The sequence below is a fragment of the Vicia villosa genome, unplaced genomic scaffold, assembly GCF_029867415.1.
Source record: "Vicia villosa cultivar HV-30 ecotype Madison, WI unplaced genomic scaffold, Vvil1.0 ctg.001936F_1_1, whole genome shotgun sequence".
Taxonomy (NCBI): domain Eukaryota; kingdom Viridiplantae; phylum Streptophyta; class Magnoliopsida; order Fabales; family Fabaceae; genus Vicia; species Vicia villosa.
In genome coordinates, this window is record NW_026705780.1 from 195,377 (window position 1) to 217,601 (window position 22,225).

A 22,225-nucleotide genomic window follows, 5' to 3' on the forward strand; every position below is an offset into this window, starting at 1 on the left:
GTCTGAGAGATCGTCACTTAGATAATGTTGTGGGTTGTGTTGTTGACATGTGGTAATATTGATAGGTTACAAGTTGAGTATATTCGGTCAATAAGTTTAAGTTTGTGAAGAGTAGATTATATGCAATACTTGATAGTTTCTTCTATTTGAAGAATGAATTTATTTTGTGTTCATAAGTTAAATTTCCGCATTTACCGTCTAAACCCATTATAACCCAAACTCATAACTGCGGAAACTGTTGAATGGCAGTTCGATAGCACTAGTCCCTGTGGAGACGATAATTTCCCGGATAAATACTTCCAAAACTTTTGTTGCTTGCCGCTTTACCGCTTCAACAATTTGGCAGACATATCTATACCTTAACTTATAACAAACTCGGATAATATTTTCCTAATCCAAAGACACCTCCTTTAGAAAGTCAAAACAAGTGTTTTTTTTTCAAGGATGGTAACTCATCTACAAGCCGAACCAATTACCAACCTAGTCAACTAAAAATACTATATCAAAAGGGAGATTCAACATCATTAGTGACAAAAATATGAGCATATGTCTTTCTAAAACTTTGACAAGACACACATAAGAGACCTTCTATGTATGCAACCACCTAATGCCTAAAAATATTAACCCTCATAGAAATCCTATCTCTAAGTAACTTTCAAGAGAAGATAAAGACCTTAGAAAGTGTCAAACTCTTCCAAATAAACGAGTGGACCCAACCAACATTGTAAGAAGATTACCCTGATGCAAAATCAAAGATCAACACCAATTATGCTCTTCCAATGAGCAATGAACACCCTCATTGGTCGCCAAAAATTTTTATAAACAAGCTCAAGTTTGTAAACAAACAAATCCTTCCTCCATTTAAGGTCTAGGGATTCAAGCCTAATTCACACAACTGCTTAAATTTCCAACTTTGCTAGTGCACTAAGTTAAGACTAGGTAAAGCCTTAGAAAACAAACTCGCAGGGGAATTAAGCCTTGGCAAGAGTCATCTCAAAAAGAGGTGGTTCTTCAAGAGACCCTAAATGAACTTGTTAGGAGTTGCGTGGAGATTGGTATCAAGGAGGGTAATCCCCTTCAACCACATGGAAGTAGATTTAAACCATACCGACTTACCCCGACAAAAGAAATGACCACACTAGACCCATGTATATGAGAAAGAATATCAAACAAGAGTACATCATCATGAATTAATCTCCATCTCTACTTACCTAAAAAAACTAAATTTACCAAATGCGGATCCTAACAACCAAACCTCCCCACCATCTGGCTTACACACCTCCGACGAGGACACCTATGATATTTTCGATTTTCCTTTGGTTCCTCCCCAAAGAAAACTTTTTTAGAGTTTCACTAAACTCTTTAAAACCATGTTAGACATTCAAGAAAAAGAATGAAAGAAAATGAGTATAAAGTTGAGAACAAAGTTTAAAAGGACTACTCTATCACCCAAATCGACATGCTTGTTACTCTATGAGCCAAATATCTTAGAGATACCGTTAAGGAACAACTTCTAAGTAGACGATTTACAGTTATCCAAGATACTCGAATGAATGATACCCTTAAATCTTTCTGCCATTATCAAAAAAATATATGAGTCTACATTAACCCAATCAAATTGTTGTTAACAATGTTCATTTGAAGACCATAAGCAACTTCAAAAACTCAGAATGAATTTAGTAGTCTAAAAATTATCAACCAATACTTATCCCAAAATTAAAATAGCAATCACATATCGAAGATGGAAAACCACTAGATTTAAGATCCCCACCTTAAATTCTGAATAACTAGTTATAAAGTAGTAGAATCACGTTTTCATGGCTCCCAAATTTGTCCAAACTCCAAGCACAACCAAATTTGATATGAATTTTGTATTTAATTTTCCCAATGTAATTTTAATAATTAGATTATAAATTAATCTATTACTATAAAGTAGTGGAATCACGTTTTTATGGCTCCAATTTTGTCCAAACACAACAAACTTTGATATGAATTTTGTATTTAATTTTCCCAACATGTATCAATCACACTATTTATTATGTCATAAATTTACGATGGTTTAATTAGTAAAACACCCTTTTGGTCTTGTTTTTGTTGCTCACAACATCTTTTCATTCTTTTGGATACAAATAAATAGCCACCTACCTTTTTGTCAAATATTGTGGGCTGAATTTTTCTCTTTATTTCTTTTATGTTTTATCAATAGCAAAATAAAAAACCGGCATAGATTTTGACTCTATAGTGTGTGTTTCATGACTAAAGTGATAAAATTCAAGTTTGAATAATTAGGTTTATAAATTAATTTTTGTTGGTTTTTTTTATTTTTAAAAAAAGAATAGTAATTAACTAGTTTTTCTTTACCTCAAGAATAGTACTAATTAGTTAGGAGATATTTTTACAGAAAAGCTTAAAAGCACATATGTTTCCCTTTTTGCATTGATTTCATCATAAAGAGATGCATACAAGATCCATTTCTGTACATTTTAATTTGTTGAAAAGGTTATGGTGATATAAATTTTTCTCTCAAATTATATTACTATTTCCGGTCTTATATTTAAGAAAAGAATTATTTTTTAAATATATTAAATAATTGGAAAATATATAAACTAAATATATTAATTATTCAATAAATTTAAAAAACAAGCTTTTTTTTGTTAGAAGGAGTAATATTTAAAGATGAAATTATCTTTAAAAAGCGTGAGAATAATTTGACTTTATAATCTCATAAGATATAGTTTAAATTTAATCCGAAAATATTATAAAAAATTAGTTATTAATAATCATAACATTATATTCTTCAATTATTTTTTGAAATTAGAATTGAATTCATATATTTGACAACATATTTATAATTATTGAGGTATATGACGATAAAAATTTATTAATAAATTCAACTTAAAATTTATCAAAACAATATTTTCTGAAAAAATTACAAAATGTTGTTCATATTAAATAAAATGAAGACGAAGATGCTAATTTAAATTAAAAAATATCAAGCAAAATGTTTTAACTAATATGAAGATGAAAATGCTAATTTAAATAAAAAATATTAAACAAAATGTTTTAAATAAAATGAAGATGCAGATGCTAATTCAAATAAAAAATATTATCCAAAATTTTTGTTAATTTGTTAGTTTAAATATTTTTTTTTTTTTACAAAACATTGTTCATATTAAACAAAATGTTTTAAATAAAATGAAGATGCTAATTTAAATAATATGAGCTAAAATTTAAAATATGAAGTAATTTATATCTTGTTGGTCACATTTTATAAGAATAAAAATTGGAGATTGAATATTTTTAAATAAAAAATAAAAATAATTTTTTAATTGTCAAAAATATTAATGAAAATATATTGAATAATTATTCAATTAAAAAATATAATAAAAACACCTATAAAAAATAAACACCCATATCCTAAGTCTTAATAATAAGAATAAAATAACATGCTTATAAAAAACATAATACAAAAAGAATATTAAGAAAATATGAGTAATGAATTAGACATTCATTAAGTTTTTTTTTTTTAAAAAAAAAATTGTAAGATAGAAATTAAACATAATAGAATATCAATTAATTTTTAAAATAAATTAAATATAATTTTATCACAAATAAAATTTATCATTTACATATAATATATATTTTTGTCATACCAATGTGGTTGATGAGATATGACAATCTTTTACTTCTCCATTTTCTCACTTTTGAAAGTGTCTTGCCAATGCCAATGTAGTAAATGAAATAGGATATTCCTTAATCCCCATTTTTCTCATTTTTGAAAATGTCATTTTAATCACTTTTGTATTATGTGGTGGATTAAGAATTCTATATTACTAGTGCTACAAAAAGGCACCATTCAAAATCTCTCTACATGATATGACTTGTCCCTCATCACTTTTTTTGGTACTACAAATATAGTCCCACCCCTTCCCTTCTACCACATGTAATGCCATTGCCTCTTCTTCATTTCCTTTCTCTACCACTCTCTCACTAGCTCTTTCTCTTCCTCTTCCTCTTCATCCAACAAACACAAAAAATCTAACCTTAAAAACATCCTAGTTTTCTTAATTCTCCCAAAAAAACAGAGTACTCTGTTTCCTCTGTTTTCCTACCAAATGGCTACAATTGTTTGCCACGGTTTACCTTCAACTCTTGATTCACACCTTGTTGAATCAAGAATACATAATCTTCGTTTAACTTCTCCAAAACCAATCACATCTCAACCCATTGATTTACCTCTCAAGACATGTTTTTCGGAATCAAACACCGAATCCAATGATGATAGTTGGAGTTCAATTCAATCACTTTCCAAATCCAATGCATCTCATTCTCAAGGCCTTAAAGAATCAACCTATGTTCATCCAAATGTGAAACTTCCATGGCAGAAACTTAGCTCCAAGAGTCTAGAGCTTTGCACTGAGAATCTAGGAAATGAAACAGGTGCTGATATTCTAGAAAGCAGCATTGATTTTTTCTCTTTAACAAGCTCATCTTGTGATAAATTGGATACAAAGGAGCAAAAGAAAAGTTCATGTAGAAATTTGGGAGGTGAGAAAGTGAGAACCAAGAATTTTCCACCACCTTTGAAGAGTATGAGAGGTTTGGAGTCTCTAAGAGTGAAACCTCATAGAGAAAATGGAAGGTTGGTTATGGAGTTAACAAAAGTTCCATCAAGTGTTTCTTGCTTCCAAGCCGAGAGAAGTAACGGTTGTCTTCGTCTTTCGTTTTGGAATGACGAGGACGAAGACGACGCAAATGATGAAGAAGAAGAAAAAGAAGAAAACACAAATGAAGAAGAAGAATGTATTATTGATAATGAGAACGAAGTAGAAGAATTTATTATTGATAATGAGAAAGACGAAAGAGAAATTTATGAAGTACAGACTCCGACACAGTCACGTGAAAGTGAAGAACAAAAAGAAACCTATGAAGTAGTGACTCCGATAGAGACACATGAAATTGAAGAGAAAGAAGAGATCTATGAAATACAGACTCCGACACAGATACGCGGAGTAACGCGAATGGAAAAATATGAGAGGAAAAGTAGAAGAAGATGCAAAGAAATTGGCAAGCATGAAAACAATGAAATGATGGTAAATTGGGGTGAACCTCTTTGGCTTGCATTGGTGACTTCATAAACTTCTCATTTGGATTGGTTCTATGTCTCTATGTAATGATGATGTAAAACAATTTTTTAGAATTTTTAGGTTTGTTCTTTTTTTCTGAATATTCCTTTTGGCTACCTGTTTTTATTTTTCTGCTGCTAATGAAATTCAGTGTCTTTGTTTGATTTCAAAATTCTAGTCTCTTTATTTCTTACAAAATGGTTGTGGTCGGTAGTTAGTTAATATTGTTATTTTTTTCTGTTTTTTTTTTTTTTGGACATACCCTACTAAACCCAAATAAGATGAACACAAGAAAAAAAAAAAACAGGTTGGAACGAGTTGATAATCTTTCTGTTATTATTTTTTAAAAAAGTTTACATTCATATCCTATTATTCATAACAAATGGAATAAAAATATGTTTTTCATATTAGAATTTGATCCATAAAACCGACTTTATTTGTGAAATAAGATTTAGTTGATGTTTCAATATATTATTCATTGATTTGCATCTCTTGTAGCTAACATGTTTTTTCTTAGCAATTTATAAAATGAGCCATGGTTTTGGGTCCTTAAATTTTAAATGTCTAACAATTTGAGACTCCAAATATACAAAATTGATCAATCTATTTTTAGAAATTAATTATAGATTGTAAACTAGTTAATTAATTTATTTAAAAAATTGATAATTTTGTTCAAAGAATTTTGGGTGATAACAATAGATTTGTCCAAATAATAAGTGATTCGGGAATCTTCAACACGTTATTAGATGTTTGATTTTTTATGGAAAACTAATTCTATTAAGGAGAAAGAACAAAAACAGATACATAAGGTTTCACAATGGGGTGATCTCCAATCCAAGTTTTCGAACCATACATTTTTCTAACCCAACCAAATTATGAACATTAATATTCTACAATTTACTCAGAAACATAATATATTCAATTCTAAAACTTCTAAGATACCATGAGTTCAAGGACAACAATACGGAGAATTGAATTATACAGTCCACAACATTGAGGGCATCAGTTTGAATGAGGACTCTCTCCAGCTTTAGGTTTTGTGCAAGAAGACTCCATCTGATTGCAAGCATTTCAGCAACACTTAGTTCTACTGATATGTTCTCTTTCTTACTGGCAGCAAGAATCACTTTCTTGTCATGGTTCTTGATGATGCAGCCAAAAGACATAAAACCATCATTGAACACTTCTGCGTCAACCTACAAAACAAACACATTCATAGGGGTGGCATCTAATTCGTTAGGCAGAGTCAGATTTTTTTTGCACCAATATCATAATTCCATTTGTTAAATTCTAGTACACACTCCAGCGCCTCCTTCGTCACCCTTTTTGGTTTCACCTGCTTTTGTTGGTACAACTGCATGTTCCGCGCATTCGAGATTTTTCAAAGCATCGTACATAACAATTGAGAGGTTAAAAGATCACCACAAGTAAAAAAAACAAAAGATTCAGTCGTTGATTTCCATTGCAGCAGGGATGCGGTAACCTAGAATAGAAAAAAAGCAAGTATGTTTTGCAAATCACAATGCATGAAGATGTAGCATGCTGATTTAACAGAAGAGTGATAGAGAAGACAAAGAATGTCTAACCTGATTTCTCTTTTAAGGAAATTTTCTTTGGTGGACAAGATATTTTTTGCAAGCCTCCATAAGAAGTTGCGAATTTGATTCAGATGGAAAAACCAATCTTATGAACTCTATAGGTTCTCCGATATGAAGTTTAATCACATCTAAGAAATAGTAAAAGCTTCTATCTATATACTGTCAAAAAAAAAATAAAAGCTTCTATCTATAAATAGAAAAAAAATCATAATTAATGAACATTCTAATATCGCGAAGTTTGTGTGGCTAAATATGCACCATCAATCATTAAATGTCATGTCATTTTCTGAATTTATTTTAAAATAACTTTTAATTATTAATAATTTTATCTACTTTATATTCACACCTAAACAACTCTAGAATTGATTTTGTCATTTAAGAAGGAGTAATAGCGCAATTTATTACCGATTGCATGTCTTACATTTAAATCATTGTCTCACACTTGAACTCAACATTAATTTATATAGGTCTCACTAAATTTTTGTCATACCTAAATGATTTAGTGAAATTAATTTAATTTTAAATCAATATTAAAATATTTATTCAAACTTCAAAGGAGCGTGTTGCTAGCACATAAGAAAAAATACATAAGTAACCAAAAGCAAATCTCCACCCAACAAGTGAAAAATGTGTCACTTATTTCAAAGCTTTAGTTCAAATAATTTCAATGCTACAATCTATACAAGTACTGAAATCAAATCCATATATCTTCACTTCTCAAAAAGTGCATTGGCGTAACATGTATATATATTTTCTCTACTACCTAGATTTTAACCTTTTTGAGATAACATGAAGCAACTTAGAACTGTACTTAATTGAGTACATCTTGAAAGGATCCAAATGTATTGTTACGTACAAATTAGGGGGACCAAGATATCCATGAGTCTGAAACAAAATCCAAAATTGAATCCTGTCTTTATTGTGTATTTGATCCACTATCTTTGAAAGAGATTTTTGAGTGAGTGTGTGTGTGGTGTTCATTTTGTTAAAGTGGGTAGCAATATCATATGCTTCCATAATTTCATTGACAACTCAGCCTAGTTTCAAATTCAAACGTTGACTTGTTGTGGATATCAAATCACATAATTGGCGGAGTATCATAGATGTGAGTAATAAAAAAACCATAAGAAAATGAAAAGATAAACGTGATTTGTGCTATAGTACAATAAACCTTAGACTGGAGTAAAAATAAATAAATCAATATCACCTTGTAAAAGAGATGGAAAATTTGACTCAACTGAAGGAGAGTTCTTTTAGAGTTTTAAATGTGGGTAACAAATCTCATAAAATTGAAAAATATATATTTTATTGGAAAAAATCCAAGTTTGACGTTAGTTAAAGATAGAGCTTAGGGTTTATATAATGGCACCCTCATCTTACCAGTTAATTTTATAAGGATGCGTTGAGTTAAATTCTAATGCTATTGTAATATTAAGAGTCTATCAATTCAAGTCACACACCATTTATATTTATATGTGCATCAAACCCAATAGTGTTGCGTGATAAGGTGTATCTGAAAAAACTTAAGTCTCACGTTAATTAAAGATAGAGTCCACAAATAATTTATATAGTTTGACACTTATCATTTCAGAAGTTAGTTTTATAAGAATGAATTATGTCAAACTCTAATATTATCAACCTCTAAATTTTAAGATGTTAAATATGAGTTATTTATTTTTCAATAATAATTTGTTACCAGTTAATTATTAGTAAATATTTATACCTTTATTAGGATTTGGATCCTAAATCTCCAATTTCTTTTAACCGTTAACTCAACTATTTCAAGCCAAATTCAATATTTAATTTACTAACAAGTAACACTTGAATATCTAACAATGTTCTCTTCAAACGTCGAATTCTCATATTTTATATTAAGATCCAAAATCACGATCCACTTTCCCACCAAGCCGATTAGAAAATCAACGAAACGTCAAAAACGTGCCAATGATCCAGAACTACATGGAAACAAGATGTTACATCTTTATCTAAAAATTTAAGAAATTTGATATATATATATATATATATATATATATATATATATATATATATATATATATATATATATATATATATATATATATCAATATATATATATATATATATATATATATATATATATATATATATATATATATATATATATATATATATATATATATATATATATATATATTTGAGAATTTCATAATAAGTATTGAATTTAAATTAAAGATTAATAAGTATTGAATTTAAATTAAAGATTATGAACAAAATATATTTTTAAACTTTTATTAATGATTTCTCTTTTCTTTTAAAAGAAATTCCTATATTCTCATATAATTTATCGATTTTGATATAATAGTATTAAATTTTTTTTTTTTTGTTTTCACCACCACTAGTATCAGATCCAATATTTGACCATCTCTATCAAGTCCAATGCCAATTACTACTTGAATAATTAATGATTGGTAAATTGATAGTAATTGAAAAAGATAGGATTGATATTGTTTCCTCTAGAAAGATTGTTTTGTAGTTTTGTCGTTTTGGGCTTTGGCCCTCCCTATTAACAAAAAAAAAAAAAAACATAAATTATCATTTAATCAATAGGGGTCTGGTTTTTTAATTGAACAAACGGTTAGGCATAAAATTTCCATACATGACATCATTAACTGTTTCAAATTAGTTTTATTGTAACAAAAACCTAAGGGTGTGTTTGTTTCAAGGTTACCAAAATTATTCCTGGGAATATGAGCATGAGAATGCAATATTCCCATGTTTGATTCAAGTTTTAAAAAGTTGTTCCAAGGAATTTTTTATTCCAAGGGATCTTATTTACACATAGTTTTTGAATTCTTATTCCAAGGCATAAAGGGTGGGAATAAAATATTCCCATGGGAATAAGTTAAACTAACTCTAACTTCCAACTATTACTCATAATTATTTTTATTTTTATTTTTTTATAATTTAAAATTAAACAAATTTTATTATTATGCCTAGGAATCTAAATTTCTACCGAACACATAGGTTGGAATAATATTCCTAGGAATAATAATCCTTGGAATAGTATTCCAAGAAATATAATATTAATCCATGAAACAAACACACCCTAAGTAATACTATTTGGTAAAACCAGACATAAAGTTGAGTATAAAAAAAAGCCACATTCATTCGTGTCACACAAAGTTATAAAGTGGTGATGTAATTGATAAAACAAAACACAATATAAAGGTATAGAATTATTGTGGGGTTGAGAATCTATTACCTGGATACTCAACCTTTTATAGCATCTTTTTTCCTTTCTTAATTAGAAATTATTCAGTCAACAAAATCCACAAATGTAAGATATTGAACCATATATGAACATGATGCATGTGCCAAAATAGAAAGGACATGTGTAAATGCATGAAGCTGGAGTTGGGATGGCCATTGCTATAAGCATGGTAAACTGTTGGTGTTTCAGAACAGAAAAATTTCAACTGATATGACATATTGTTCTTGTTTGTAAGAGAAGATCGTAGCTATGGGATTGGGAGTATTCCCCAATGCTATAAGACATGACACCAATGGCAAGCTTTTTTTGTTTTGTTTTGTTGAAACAATGACATGTGGACTCTCAAGCATATATATACAAGTACAAATGCAATCTAGTTAATATATTTTTCGGTAGGACAATGAAATTAGAATCTTTGATTTTCAGATATATCTTTTATTATTATTATTATTATTATTTATTTATTAAAGATAGGTAGATTCTACTCTTACAATTTAGAGTAATACATATTTCTTCAAGGAGTTTTCCACAATTTGGTGCAATAGAAAATATGATATTTAGTTGTAAGAAGAATCTGGTTACCTCATACAATGTTAGAAAATATGTCACGCCTAATTTTATATAGGTGCCTAATATTATATAGGTAGCATAGTTGAAGACATACGTTTCTCAAGTTTTTTGAGTTTATGTGTAGGTTAAACACTGTTTAATTTTGGAAAAATATATAAGATTTTATTTAATTATTATTTAACTTGACATATATTAGGCGTCCAATGAACTATGGAAAAATATGCTAGGAAAATTATCTACGAGGGAGAGATGACGTCCAATGAACTTCAGTGCTCTAATGGAATCGTCAGCCCACTGTGAGGGTCTAGGAACTCCAGTCGTAGGAACAAGTATCACACATGTCTTTCCTCCCCCGTCTATTGTCTGGCGGCTTCCTAAAGGATATATAAGACCTTTCCTCCGCCCGTTATTCTTGGGAAGGCGAGCCTTACCGTCACGAGATGTATTACCCTTTTACTTCTCACTAACCACATTTGAATCCCTAAGGATGGATGAGAACATGACCGTAACACCCCGATTTTTGATTATATTATTTTAATTAAATGTTCGGGCGCTTAATTTGAGTTATTGGACATTTATGGGGTTTTTAAGTAGAATTATTAGAATTATTTAATAATAAGATAGTAGAGAAAAAGAGAAAATATGAGATAATTGATTTGAGAGGAAAACAAAATAATTAGAAAATTAGTGTGGTAACGAGAGAATTACCAATAGTAAGGGGAGGATTTGTTATAATTAAAGATAAATAGAAATTAGGTTTATTTTATTTAAATAGAAAATTTTGAGAAGAGAAAAGGTTAAGACGTGAAAATTGTCAGTAGAGTAGGAAAAATCTAGCAGGGCAAGGATAGAGTCTCCATAGCCGTAAAATGAAGATTTTGCTGCAATTTCGACGTACGGGAAATTATTCATCTATGGATGTATTTTTCATAAAGGATAGAGACGGATCCTAATCCTCTTTCTTGTTATTCATCCATTGTTGAGGTTTTTAGATCTTGAGAGGGGTTGTGCAAATCTCTCTAAGATCACTTTGTTGTTGAGTTTTGTGTGAATTGATATGAGCAAATTATGAGTTGTATTGTTCATGTTTAAAGTTTTTGTGATGATGAACCTAACATTGATTTGGTCATAATTGGTGAAATAAATGTCCAACTTTTGTGCAATTGATGTGTTTGTTATGCGAATCCTGGGTGATGAGTATGTGGAGTTATTAAATTGAGTTATTATATTTTAGAGTTAAGGCGAGGGAGGAAAAAGAAGCAACTCAAAATTTGGATCACTTGATCTTGGGGAGAAATGGCGCTAGAGTCTATCCCTTTGATTAGTTAAGGATTAATTATTCATGATAGAGGGAGGCGGAGGGCACCTATCGCCTCTATGGTTACCATAGAGGCACCATCTTGCCCTTTGACTTGCACAAACCTATATCTCCGTAGGCTACATGTCGAGTTCCAACAAACGCCTACCTGATAAAGCGCACAATGTTATCTAGCCATAGTTGGGTACCCAATTAATAGGGGTCGCCCCAGTTACCACATATTATATGGAAAGCCCTAAGAACGATCAACACGTTGGAGATGATCTGAGAAGGGGTAACATTACTATTCACAAAAAAGTCCCCCTAAAAAGGTGTAAAAGGGATCGGAACCCCTAGCTCATGAATAACATGAAGATGAAAGTAAAAGTAAGGAGAAGATGAATCGTCCACGGTGGCCATATTGGCTTTTTTCTATTTCTGAACAAGGCTCTACGATCACGTTCTCTTCGTGCCTTATGCAGAAAAATCTAATGCCTTGACGAAACCTCGTGATCATGTCAGAACTTGAACATAGAGACACAATGTCATGAACATATTTGGATTTCTTCCTAGCCAATAACTTTCAACAAAAGAGAGGAGGCTAAGAAAAAATAGTAGTGTTTGTTCTCTGGGTAGAAGAACAAACCATGTAATCCTTTTTCCTATCCAAAGTTTTCATATGTCGGTAAAATTTCCCTGGGAAAACATAAGGAAACTATAAATGGGAGGGTAAAGGTATTCATGAAAAATATACTAGGGCCCTTTATAGAAATGAAAAGACTGGTAACACAAGAAATGTACCCGCTGGATGGAGTAATTGTTGCAGAGAGAATAAGGGTTTCAAAGCGTTAAGGACACATGTATGAAAATAAGTTGGGGTGGTTTTTCCCATAAAAATCATCATGAGTTGCATTAAATTCCACACACGCTCCTTTCAGCCTAAACGGTCAAACTTTGGCAACTGACTAACGTTTTGACGTCTCTAGGGTCATTCGATTGAATTTTGATATGCAAGCTACTCAAGAGATACTTGGAAAGGGGGTGATGACTCACCCTCAGGGGATTTGCCTCCACTTGTGGGGCTCGCCTTAACTAAGGGACTCGCCTTTAATTGAGGGACTCACCTCAACTAATGGACTCGCCCTAGCCACAAATTTTGATCATGGGGAAAGCAAAGCTTAAAATACTTTGTCCTTTACAAGCCCTCATGCTTAAAAGATTAAGTAGTAATATATTTGTAAAGGCTCCCAAATAAGGTTGCATATTCCCTTTCGTTGAGCGCCCTCCCCTTGAGGCGTTGCCCAAGGCATATCTTTTACATGGCATGTGGGGTCTCCCTAAGGGGAAACATGGATAACACTGTTCATCCAGTCCCTAACTGCATGTGTGAAGTCATGTTTATGACTCCTTAGGAAATAGGTAGTAAGTAACTTCCCCCAGTCAAGATGGAGCGGTTACCACTTTTTGGAAATTCCCGAACTCTAGGCCCAAAAGACTATAAATACCTCAATCTTAGGGTCGAGGAAGATAGTTCGTAAGACACAAAAAAATATCGAATAAACACATCATTTCTTACCTCACGTGAGCTTGCTCTCTTCATAGCTAAAGACACCATCAACCAGAGTTACTCACTACCGTCAACGATGTTAGAAATTTGGTATGATAATCCTGGATATCCTCGAAGAATCGTGTTTGTTTACTTTCCGAACAAAGTATTTTCGACCCTATTCTTGTCTGGGTTCACGAAATCTTTGCGGGGATAATTCTCGAAGAACAATCTGTTTCTGACAATAGAGAACATATCAGAATGTATAAAGGAAGTATAATTTCGTGTAACCAAAATTGAGGCCAAATGACTCCTTATATAGGAGTTCAGTAACAGAAACGAAAAGACACACCTGTTCGGAAACAGAAAACGTTCATGTCTATTGGGAAATGGTACAACTATTCAAACGAATTTTTCGAACGGGGCGCTGCCCCTTGGACCCCGGCAGGGCGCTGCCCCTTGGACCCCGACGGGGCGCTGCCCCTTGGACCCTGACGGGGCGCTGCCCCGCACCCCGCCAGGGGCTACGCCCCTTGGAACCCCGTTTTTATTATTCGTATTCAATTACACGTTTGGCTCGCAACCGTGCACTCCGCACTATCCTAACTCATTTCAAACTTAACGCATAATTGCATTGCCCTATAGTAAATCACATTACTACCAAAATACATTGATGATACTAAAATCACCAACAAACAAGCTCTAACACCACACCAAAATTACTAAGACCTTTAATTATCCCTACCAACATAAGGATACCACGCATTATGTACTTTTTGACAAGTACAATAATTTATCACAATGTGCACAATTTAATATAATAATAATATAAATAATTTTTTAACCATAACCCTTTTTGGTTTTCTTTTTAAAAACTTAATAAACTTCTAAAACTGTCTCGACTAATCTATTTTTTAAAAGTTTAGCTTAAATTTAACGTAGACTATACCATAAATCCATATTTAACAAAATGACCTAATCCCACCCTTAGACAACTTAGTGGAATTAAATCAATTATTATGAATGATGTATTGGTTTTCTTGATTGTTAAGCATTGAAAAGTGTTAGAAAATTAATTGAAACCGAATGGAATCGAGGCTAGAATCGTGAACGAAATCACTTTCCTTATAGTATTTCAAGCACTCCCGATTTGTCTTGGAGTTTCTACGCAGGAATATCCAGGATAATTCAGCCTTATCGAGTTTGCGCAAGACCGGCGAAAACTCGAATGTAGCGAAGAGTGCTCTGGAATTATTCTAAAGGATTTGCATTTTTTCTGATATGAATTCTGAATCCGAAATTATGATTTTATAGGCCATGCTGATATTGTTTCACAAGGTAGCGACCCTTGGTGAAACAATTTCTTTTCCAAGAGTTATGACTTTTGGCCCACAGCATGGTTCACCAACGGTTGCAACATTTCATGAAGAGTTGCCACTCTCCAAATTCAAAATTCAAATCATAGCATATTTTCTTTGTCATTTTAGAACACACTCATATTACTAATTATTATTAATAATTTGCAACAATCCCCCACTTGTTCTAATAATGACAAGTCTAATTCCAGAATATAGAAAGCAAAAGAGTGTTAATACAGTTAGGTATCTTTCGATTTGAACTTAAACTTAGTAAAGACAACGCAAAGCCTAATCGGAACGTTAGGTAGCTATGCTTTGAACCGTTATCCCATGTGATCAGACCGGCGTTACTATACACACACTCTTTAAAGGTTCTTCGCCTACATATCTCGCCTAGCACTATTTATGGCCATGTGCTTTTCCTGTTTTCATGAATTTTTCATGAGAGAAACTCCAACTCTCACTTTAAGACGGCACCATCTTGAAATTCATATAGGTGAAGTTCAGCTTGTATCTATTTCTTGAAATACATATCCTCCTCGATATAGAACTTCATTAAGAGTTTCTAAAAACTCAACCCTCAATTATGTAATAGTCAACATTGTCACAAAATGTTGCACCAACTTCCAAATCAACGACTTGTTGTTACCCATTGAATCTTAGGTTAAGATGTATTAACTTCAGATTGGGTTGCTATCATTGTTGGAACACTTATTCAAGGAGTTTCAACCTCACACCTTTTGAGATTGTGTTTACTAATCCATGACCATTGGTTTAGTAAATGAATCATTCAAATTATAGATCGATCGTATATATGTGAATGAAATGATTACATCTTTAATCAATTTTCTCATGAAAGAATGTCTAAGGCCTCAGTGTCCAAACTTTTTATTTTACACTTATCTGAATTCTTTTGCTAAACTGGCTTAACTGTCACGTTGTGTTAACACCTTTGAAACACCGTGTTTATAGCCAATGGAACTTCCAACAGAAGGTCCCTCAATCATTCAACTTCTTTGACCAGTGGTAGAGATATCCACACACTATGGCTTCATGGTCAAGATAGTGATGCATCTTTATTTATTGCTCTTCCAAGAAATCTCACCCCAACTAGTGTACATATTCACTTAGTTGTAAATATATGAACTCCAACATTCGATATCCAACTCATATTGGTATATCATTCTACTATGGTAGGAAACCTACCATAATGGAGGTCAAGATTTTGTTTTGAAAGATAATCAAAATCCTTGTGATTTCCTTGGAATGCTCACCATTTGGATTGCTAGTAAATCTACTCATTTACTATTTGCAACTGCTATATCGCATATAGTACATTGCATTAGAAAACCAATTTCACTTGTGTATTCTAATATAGCCATAACTCTTCCATCATTATTTTGACACTAAGATCAAATTGAATATTCACCTTTTGAAACGTGACAGTTTGAACTTATCAAGAACTTTCTCAACAAAGTATATTTGACTAAGTTCATAACCCCCACTATTTTCGCATTATTTTGATCCCCAAAGTTGTGTCAACTAGTCCAAGATCTATCATCTTGAATGTGGAAGTTAGAAACCTCTTTGTTTCTAAAATTCCATTCATCTCATTGCGAGTGATTAACCATATAATCAACATGGAGACAAAGGAATGTCACAATATTCTCACCCGACTTTGTGTACAAACACTTGTCACAAGAATCATATGAAGAATGTTTTTTTTATTTTTTATAATCATGCATGATGATGCAAGAAGGTTTCAGATGAAGTGAGAGATGAAATTATGAGCAATTTAAAATAGTATAATATAAATTGCAACGAGTACCTTGGTTATTTTCACATCTCTCAAATCTTCACTTGAATTTATATGTTGGAACCCTGTTTCTATTATTCGTATTCAATTACACGTTTGGCTCGCAACCGTGCACTCCGCACTATCCTAACTCATTCCAAACTTAACGCATAATTGCATTGCCCTATAGTAAATCACATTACTACCAAAATACATTGATGATACTAAAATCACCAACAAACAAGCTCTAACACCACACCAAAATTACTAAGACCTTTAATTATCCCTACCAACATAAGGATACCACGCATTATGTACTTTTTGACAAGTACAATAATTTATCACAATGTGCACAATTTAATATAATAATAATATAAATAATTTTTTAACCATAACCCTTTTTTGTTTTCTTTTTAAAAACTTAATAAACTTCTAAAACTGTCTCGACTAATCTATTTTTTAAAAGTTTAGCTTAAATTTAACGTAGACTATACCATAAATCCATATTTAACAAAATGACCTAATCCCACCCTTAGACAACTTAGTGGAATTAAATCAATTATTATGAATGATGTATTGGTTTTCTTGATTGTTAAGCATTGAAAAGCATTTGACTTTTGTTTGTTGGTAGTAGAAATAAATCTTTTCATTCCATCCATCCACAATTTCTTAGAAAGCCAATTGTGAAATAACATTCATTGGACCAAATAAAGATATATCAAAAAGAAAAATCTTTACACTAACAAATTGTTCAAGCTATTCAAACCTGAGTGTTGAATAATTTGAACTTTGAAAGGAATGCATGCATGGATGAGCTTTCTAACAAATAGACTATTTAATGCGTAAGCAACCTTTGATTTGAATGGCTAATGCACTTTCCACTCTCAATTTTTAAATGGAAAAATATATATGAATGAATTAAAAATCCGTTCTACTATCAATCCTACAAGGTCACAAGATTAAGGGATTGATAGTCAAATTAAAAATTATTGATTAAATTGGATAACTGATTTAAATAAGATAAGATGAATTAGTCATATATCTCAGTCTCGATAACAAATATATATATATATATATATATATATATATATATATATATATATATATATATATATATATATATATATATATATATATATATATATATATATATATATATATATATATGAGTTTAATTTATATGCAGTGATAGTATAAAATTATTTTACACTGTCATCCAATAGAAAACTAACAAAGTGTCTTGTCATTAAAAGAATTTTTAATTTAAAGTGTAATTTATTCTAATACAAGGTTGTGATTGGTTAACATGTAAAATAATTTTACATTGTCAATGTATGAACATTTTTCTCTCTCTTTATATATATATATATATATATATATATATATATATATATATATATATATATATATATATATATATATATATATATATATATATATATATATTCAGTTTTCTAAAAAGTTCTAAAAAAACATCATAACAATTAAAAAAATGTAAAAAAACATAAATTAACTCTTTTTTTTATATTTATTAATTTTTTCTTTTCAATTTAATTTCTTAAATAAAGATAAAGATTTAATTGATAAGATACTTATTTTCTACTATTTTTTAAAGATTCGTTGTCTTTTTGGTTTTAAAGGAAAAAATATATATATTTGACTATTAAATTTGCTAAAACTTTCAATTCATCAATTTCATTTTTGATTTTGGTTAACTTGTATCATTTTTCACCAACAGATTACACAATTGATTTATCAATCATCTCAAATCGATTATCCCTATAGTTTTTGGTTCAACCAACTTAACCGGCCGATCTTAACTAATTTTGAAAATGCTGAATTAATCCAGGTAAAATGCTTTGATGTTTTTTCCAAAGGACAAAGAACAAAAAAGATTGTGCATTGTAAAGAAGAGATTTTTTTTGCCATTAATATTATTGGTGGGTCTAACCTTCCATGGCGTCACCAACAAAAAGAACAATCGTTGTCATAAAAGCATTGCTTCATCATATGGAGTTTAGAGGGTTTAGACCCCACAATGCACTCACATCCACCCCACTCATAGGGGACACAATTTTAGAAGTCAACCAATTCAGTCCTTAATTGGCTATCATAATTTTTTTTACCAAAAGTTATTTGGCCAAATGGATAACACTGTGTTAGGAATATGCTAAAGATTTTTTTTAGAATATCTCCAAGAGCATCTTCAATGGTGCAACTTATTGTTTGATTCTTTGTGGGATCTATTAGTCCACATCATCTTGAAGTAACTCACTCCAATTTTCACTCCAATGGTATAATTCTAAAGAACTCATATTGGATCCCATAATTTTACTTTGTATAATAATATTTTATTCATACTAAATTTTATTTGATTTAAAATAATAATTTAAATTATTTAAATTTAAATTAATATACAATAAATAAAATTAAATATACAATTTAAAATTATAATTTAAATTAATCTCAAATGCATGACATATAATTAAAAACAATAAAAATATAATTAAAAACAATAAAAATAAATTACATAACATAATTACTCAAAATTTAATTTTCATCGTCCTCATGTCCAAAACGTTCCCAAATATGTTCGACTAGATCTCCTTGAAGTTGGCGATGAACTTGTTTTTCACGAAGAGTTGCTCTTCTTTGTAGTCTTGTTGCAAGATTCGGATGAGGACCGCTAAATGTTTCAGTCGTTGAGTTGTTGCTACCTGCATTATCGTAACAGTAATCAAAATCACCTCCATATGTGTGTCGTTCGTCTTCGACAATCATGTTGTGCAATATGATGCAAGCATATATGGTATGCTTGAGGGTTTCCATGTGCCAAACACGCGCTGGACCACGTACTATTGCAAATCGAGATTGAAGCACTCCAAATGCACGTTCCACATCCTTTCTAGCTGATTCTTGGTGTTGTGCAAATAGTTTTCTCTTTTCTCCTTGCGGCATTGAAATGGTCTTGACAAATGTAGCCCACTCGGGATATATACCATCCGCTAAATAATACCCCATATTATATGGATTCCCATTGATTGTATATTGCACAGTAGCAGCACGTCCTTCCAAAATATCGTTAAACACATTAGATTGGTTTAGCACATTAATGTCATTATTTGAACCTGCAATACCAAAAAATGCATGCCAAATCCATAAGTCTTGTGATGCCACTGCTTCAAGCATGATCGTGGGTTTACCATGATCACCTCGACAAAATTGTCCTTTCCATGCAACAGGACAATTCTTCCATTCCCAATGCATACAATCAATGGAACCTAGCATGCCTGGAAATCCACGTGACTCCCTCATTTGTAAAAGATGCTCAACATCATTGTTATTAGGCCTTCTCAAATACTCAGCCCCAAATACCTCATTCACGCCCCTTACGAATCTCTCTAAGCACTCAATTGCAGTGCTTTCACCAATTCGAACATATTCGTCTACAATGTCAGCGGAAGATCCATATGCCAACATACGAATAGCAGAAGTGCATTCTGCAATGGTGAAAGACCCATTTTACCAGTTGCATCGACCCTCATTTGAAAATATTCATCATGATTTCCAAGGGTTTCTACAATTCGAAGAAACAAATGCCTATGCATTCTGAACCTTCTACGGAATTGGGCATCCGTGTATATTGGATTTTCTGAGAAGTAGTCGTTGAATAATCATATATGCCCTTCTTCACGATTCCGATCTATCACTGATCTTCTTTTTCGCCTTGATGAACTTCTAGATTGACGTTCCTTCTTGAGCATTGACAACAATAGTTCTTCATCTGTGTTGTCCATAAGTTCTTCTTCAATCACCTCCCAAAAAAGTTTGTTGAGGTTGTTTGAATTGTTTGAATCCATTGAAGTGAGAGAATGGTGATAGAAAAATGATAGAAGAGTGAGAGAATGATGATAGAAGTGTGATAGAAAAATGATAGAAGAGTGTGAAAAGAATGAGAGTATATATAAGGCTAGTTTGAATAACGGCTAGTTTGAATAACGACTAGTTTGAATAACGGCTAGTTTGAATAACGGTTAGTTTGAATAACGGCTAGTTTAAATAACGGCTAGATTGAATAACGGCTAGTTTGAGTAATATTTAAATATAAAAAATACTAGAACATTGCATCTTATTACAATAGTCGTTGATACATAACAAGTACTACATAATATTTAAATATAATAAATACTAGAACATTGCATATTATTACCATCCATATTTTTCTTTTAGGTTATTACAACGTTTTTCATGAAATTCACGTTGACTATCATTCATCTTAGAAGTGTCTCACATTATGAATTGCATTGCTTCAAACTCCATCTTTTCCTTGACTAATTTGTTTTCTTCCTCCTTAAGTCGTGCTAGATTTTCCATTACTTCCATTCTTTTATTCCTTGTATCGGAAATAACACTAGAAGGAGGTTCAGTTGCATTTTCCTTTGCCTTACCTTTTCGTTTTGCCGCCTTTTGTCCCATTGGACGCTCCATTGGAGATGATGAGTTTAACTCATAACTTGAAGGTGTCTCTGAGTTTAGCGATGCCGTGTATGAACCACTAGCAGAATTCTTTGTTCTCTTTGAAGAATTTTCGGTGAATGCTCCCATCCATTTAGGTTCATCTTTTAAAAGCAGCCATGCATACTCAAGATTGAATGGTGCACCTTCATCTTGTTCATAAAAAGCATGCGCATTGATTAAGATATCTTTCTCTGATGCCCCACTTTTTTTTCCATGAACAGCTTGTTTGTAACACCCAGCAAATTTTTGAACACAACCATTTATTCAATGCCATCGAGATTTTAATTGGCCTTGTAGCTTTTCTCGTGACTGCCCATGATATTGGTTATAATTATCGGTGATTCTTAACCAAAAGCTAACTTTTTGATCAACTCCCACAATTGGATCCTTTGAAACATTGAGCCATGATTGCATAAGAAGTGTATCCTTTTCCCTTGTGAATACCTCTCGAGGTTTTTTTTAACAGAACGCCTTTGTTCTTTTTCAATTGTAGTATTTTCAATACCAATTTGAGTTGAAAATTGTGGAACTTGGCGTTCAGACATAAACCCATTCGGTGTTTCGGGTTCATGATGAGAAAAATTCACCCCATGAGTATTTATCTGTGGTCTAAAATAAATATTTGGGTTGTTTGGTGGCGGAAAAAATACGGTAGAGTTTATTGGCGGTGGGGGAAATTGAGAATTTTGCGGATTGAAATTTTGCTGATTTTGCATGAGATGGAACATAGATTGTTGAAAATTATATTGATTAGGGTCCATTTGCCCTTAACAATAATAATTTGAATTAAGAAGATGAAAAATTTGGTAAAATATATGATCAATTGAAGGCTAATAAGAAGAAATTGTGAGAGAAAAATTAAAATACTATGAGTAAGGAATAAACTTATGAGATAAAATATGACTAACATTTGCTTCTATTTATAACCAAATAAATTATAAAAAAAAAATTAAAAAGAAAAAGAGCCGTTGAATAGAAAGTACCGTTTGAAAAAAAAAATTAAAAAGAAAAAGAGCTTTTAGTTATATTATTATTTTAATAGAAAGTACCGTTGCTTTCCATCATCACGTGTGCTTAGCTGGCGGAGTTCAATTTTTAAATTTTTCTTACAGCTGGAGTACGACACGGTTTTACCTTACCGTTGTAGATGGCCTAAGTGAGAGTAAC

The 22,225-nt window shown here is 31.5% G+C and overlaps 2 protein-coding genes across 2 annotated transcripts; one reads left to right on the top strand and one right to left on the bottom strand.

Annotated features, from left to right (window-relative positions):
- The first annotated feature begins 3,957 nt into the window (after positions 1-3,957).
- Positions 3,958-5,313, top strand: LOC131637162 (protein FANTASTIC FOUR 3-like). Its single transcript, XM_058907749.1, has one exon. The coding sequence runs from the start codon at positions 4,116-4,118 to the stop codon at positions 5,136-5,138; it is 1,023 nt and encodes a 340-aa protein (XP_058763732.1). The 5' UTR covers positions 3,958-4,115; the 3' UTR covers positions 5,139-5,313.
- A 13,777-nt stretch (positions 5,314-19,090) lies between these two features.
- On the bottom strand, positions 19,091-20,020 carry LOC131637165 (uncharacterized). The gene has a single exon (XM_058907752.1). The coding sequence runs from the start codon at positions 20,018-20,020 to the stop codon at positions 19,091-19,093; it is 930 nt and encodes a 309-aa protein (XP_058763735.1).
- Between the last annotated feature and the right edge of the window lie 2,205 nt (positions 20,021-22,225).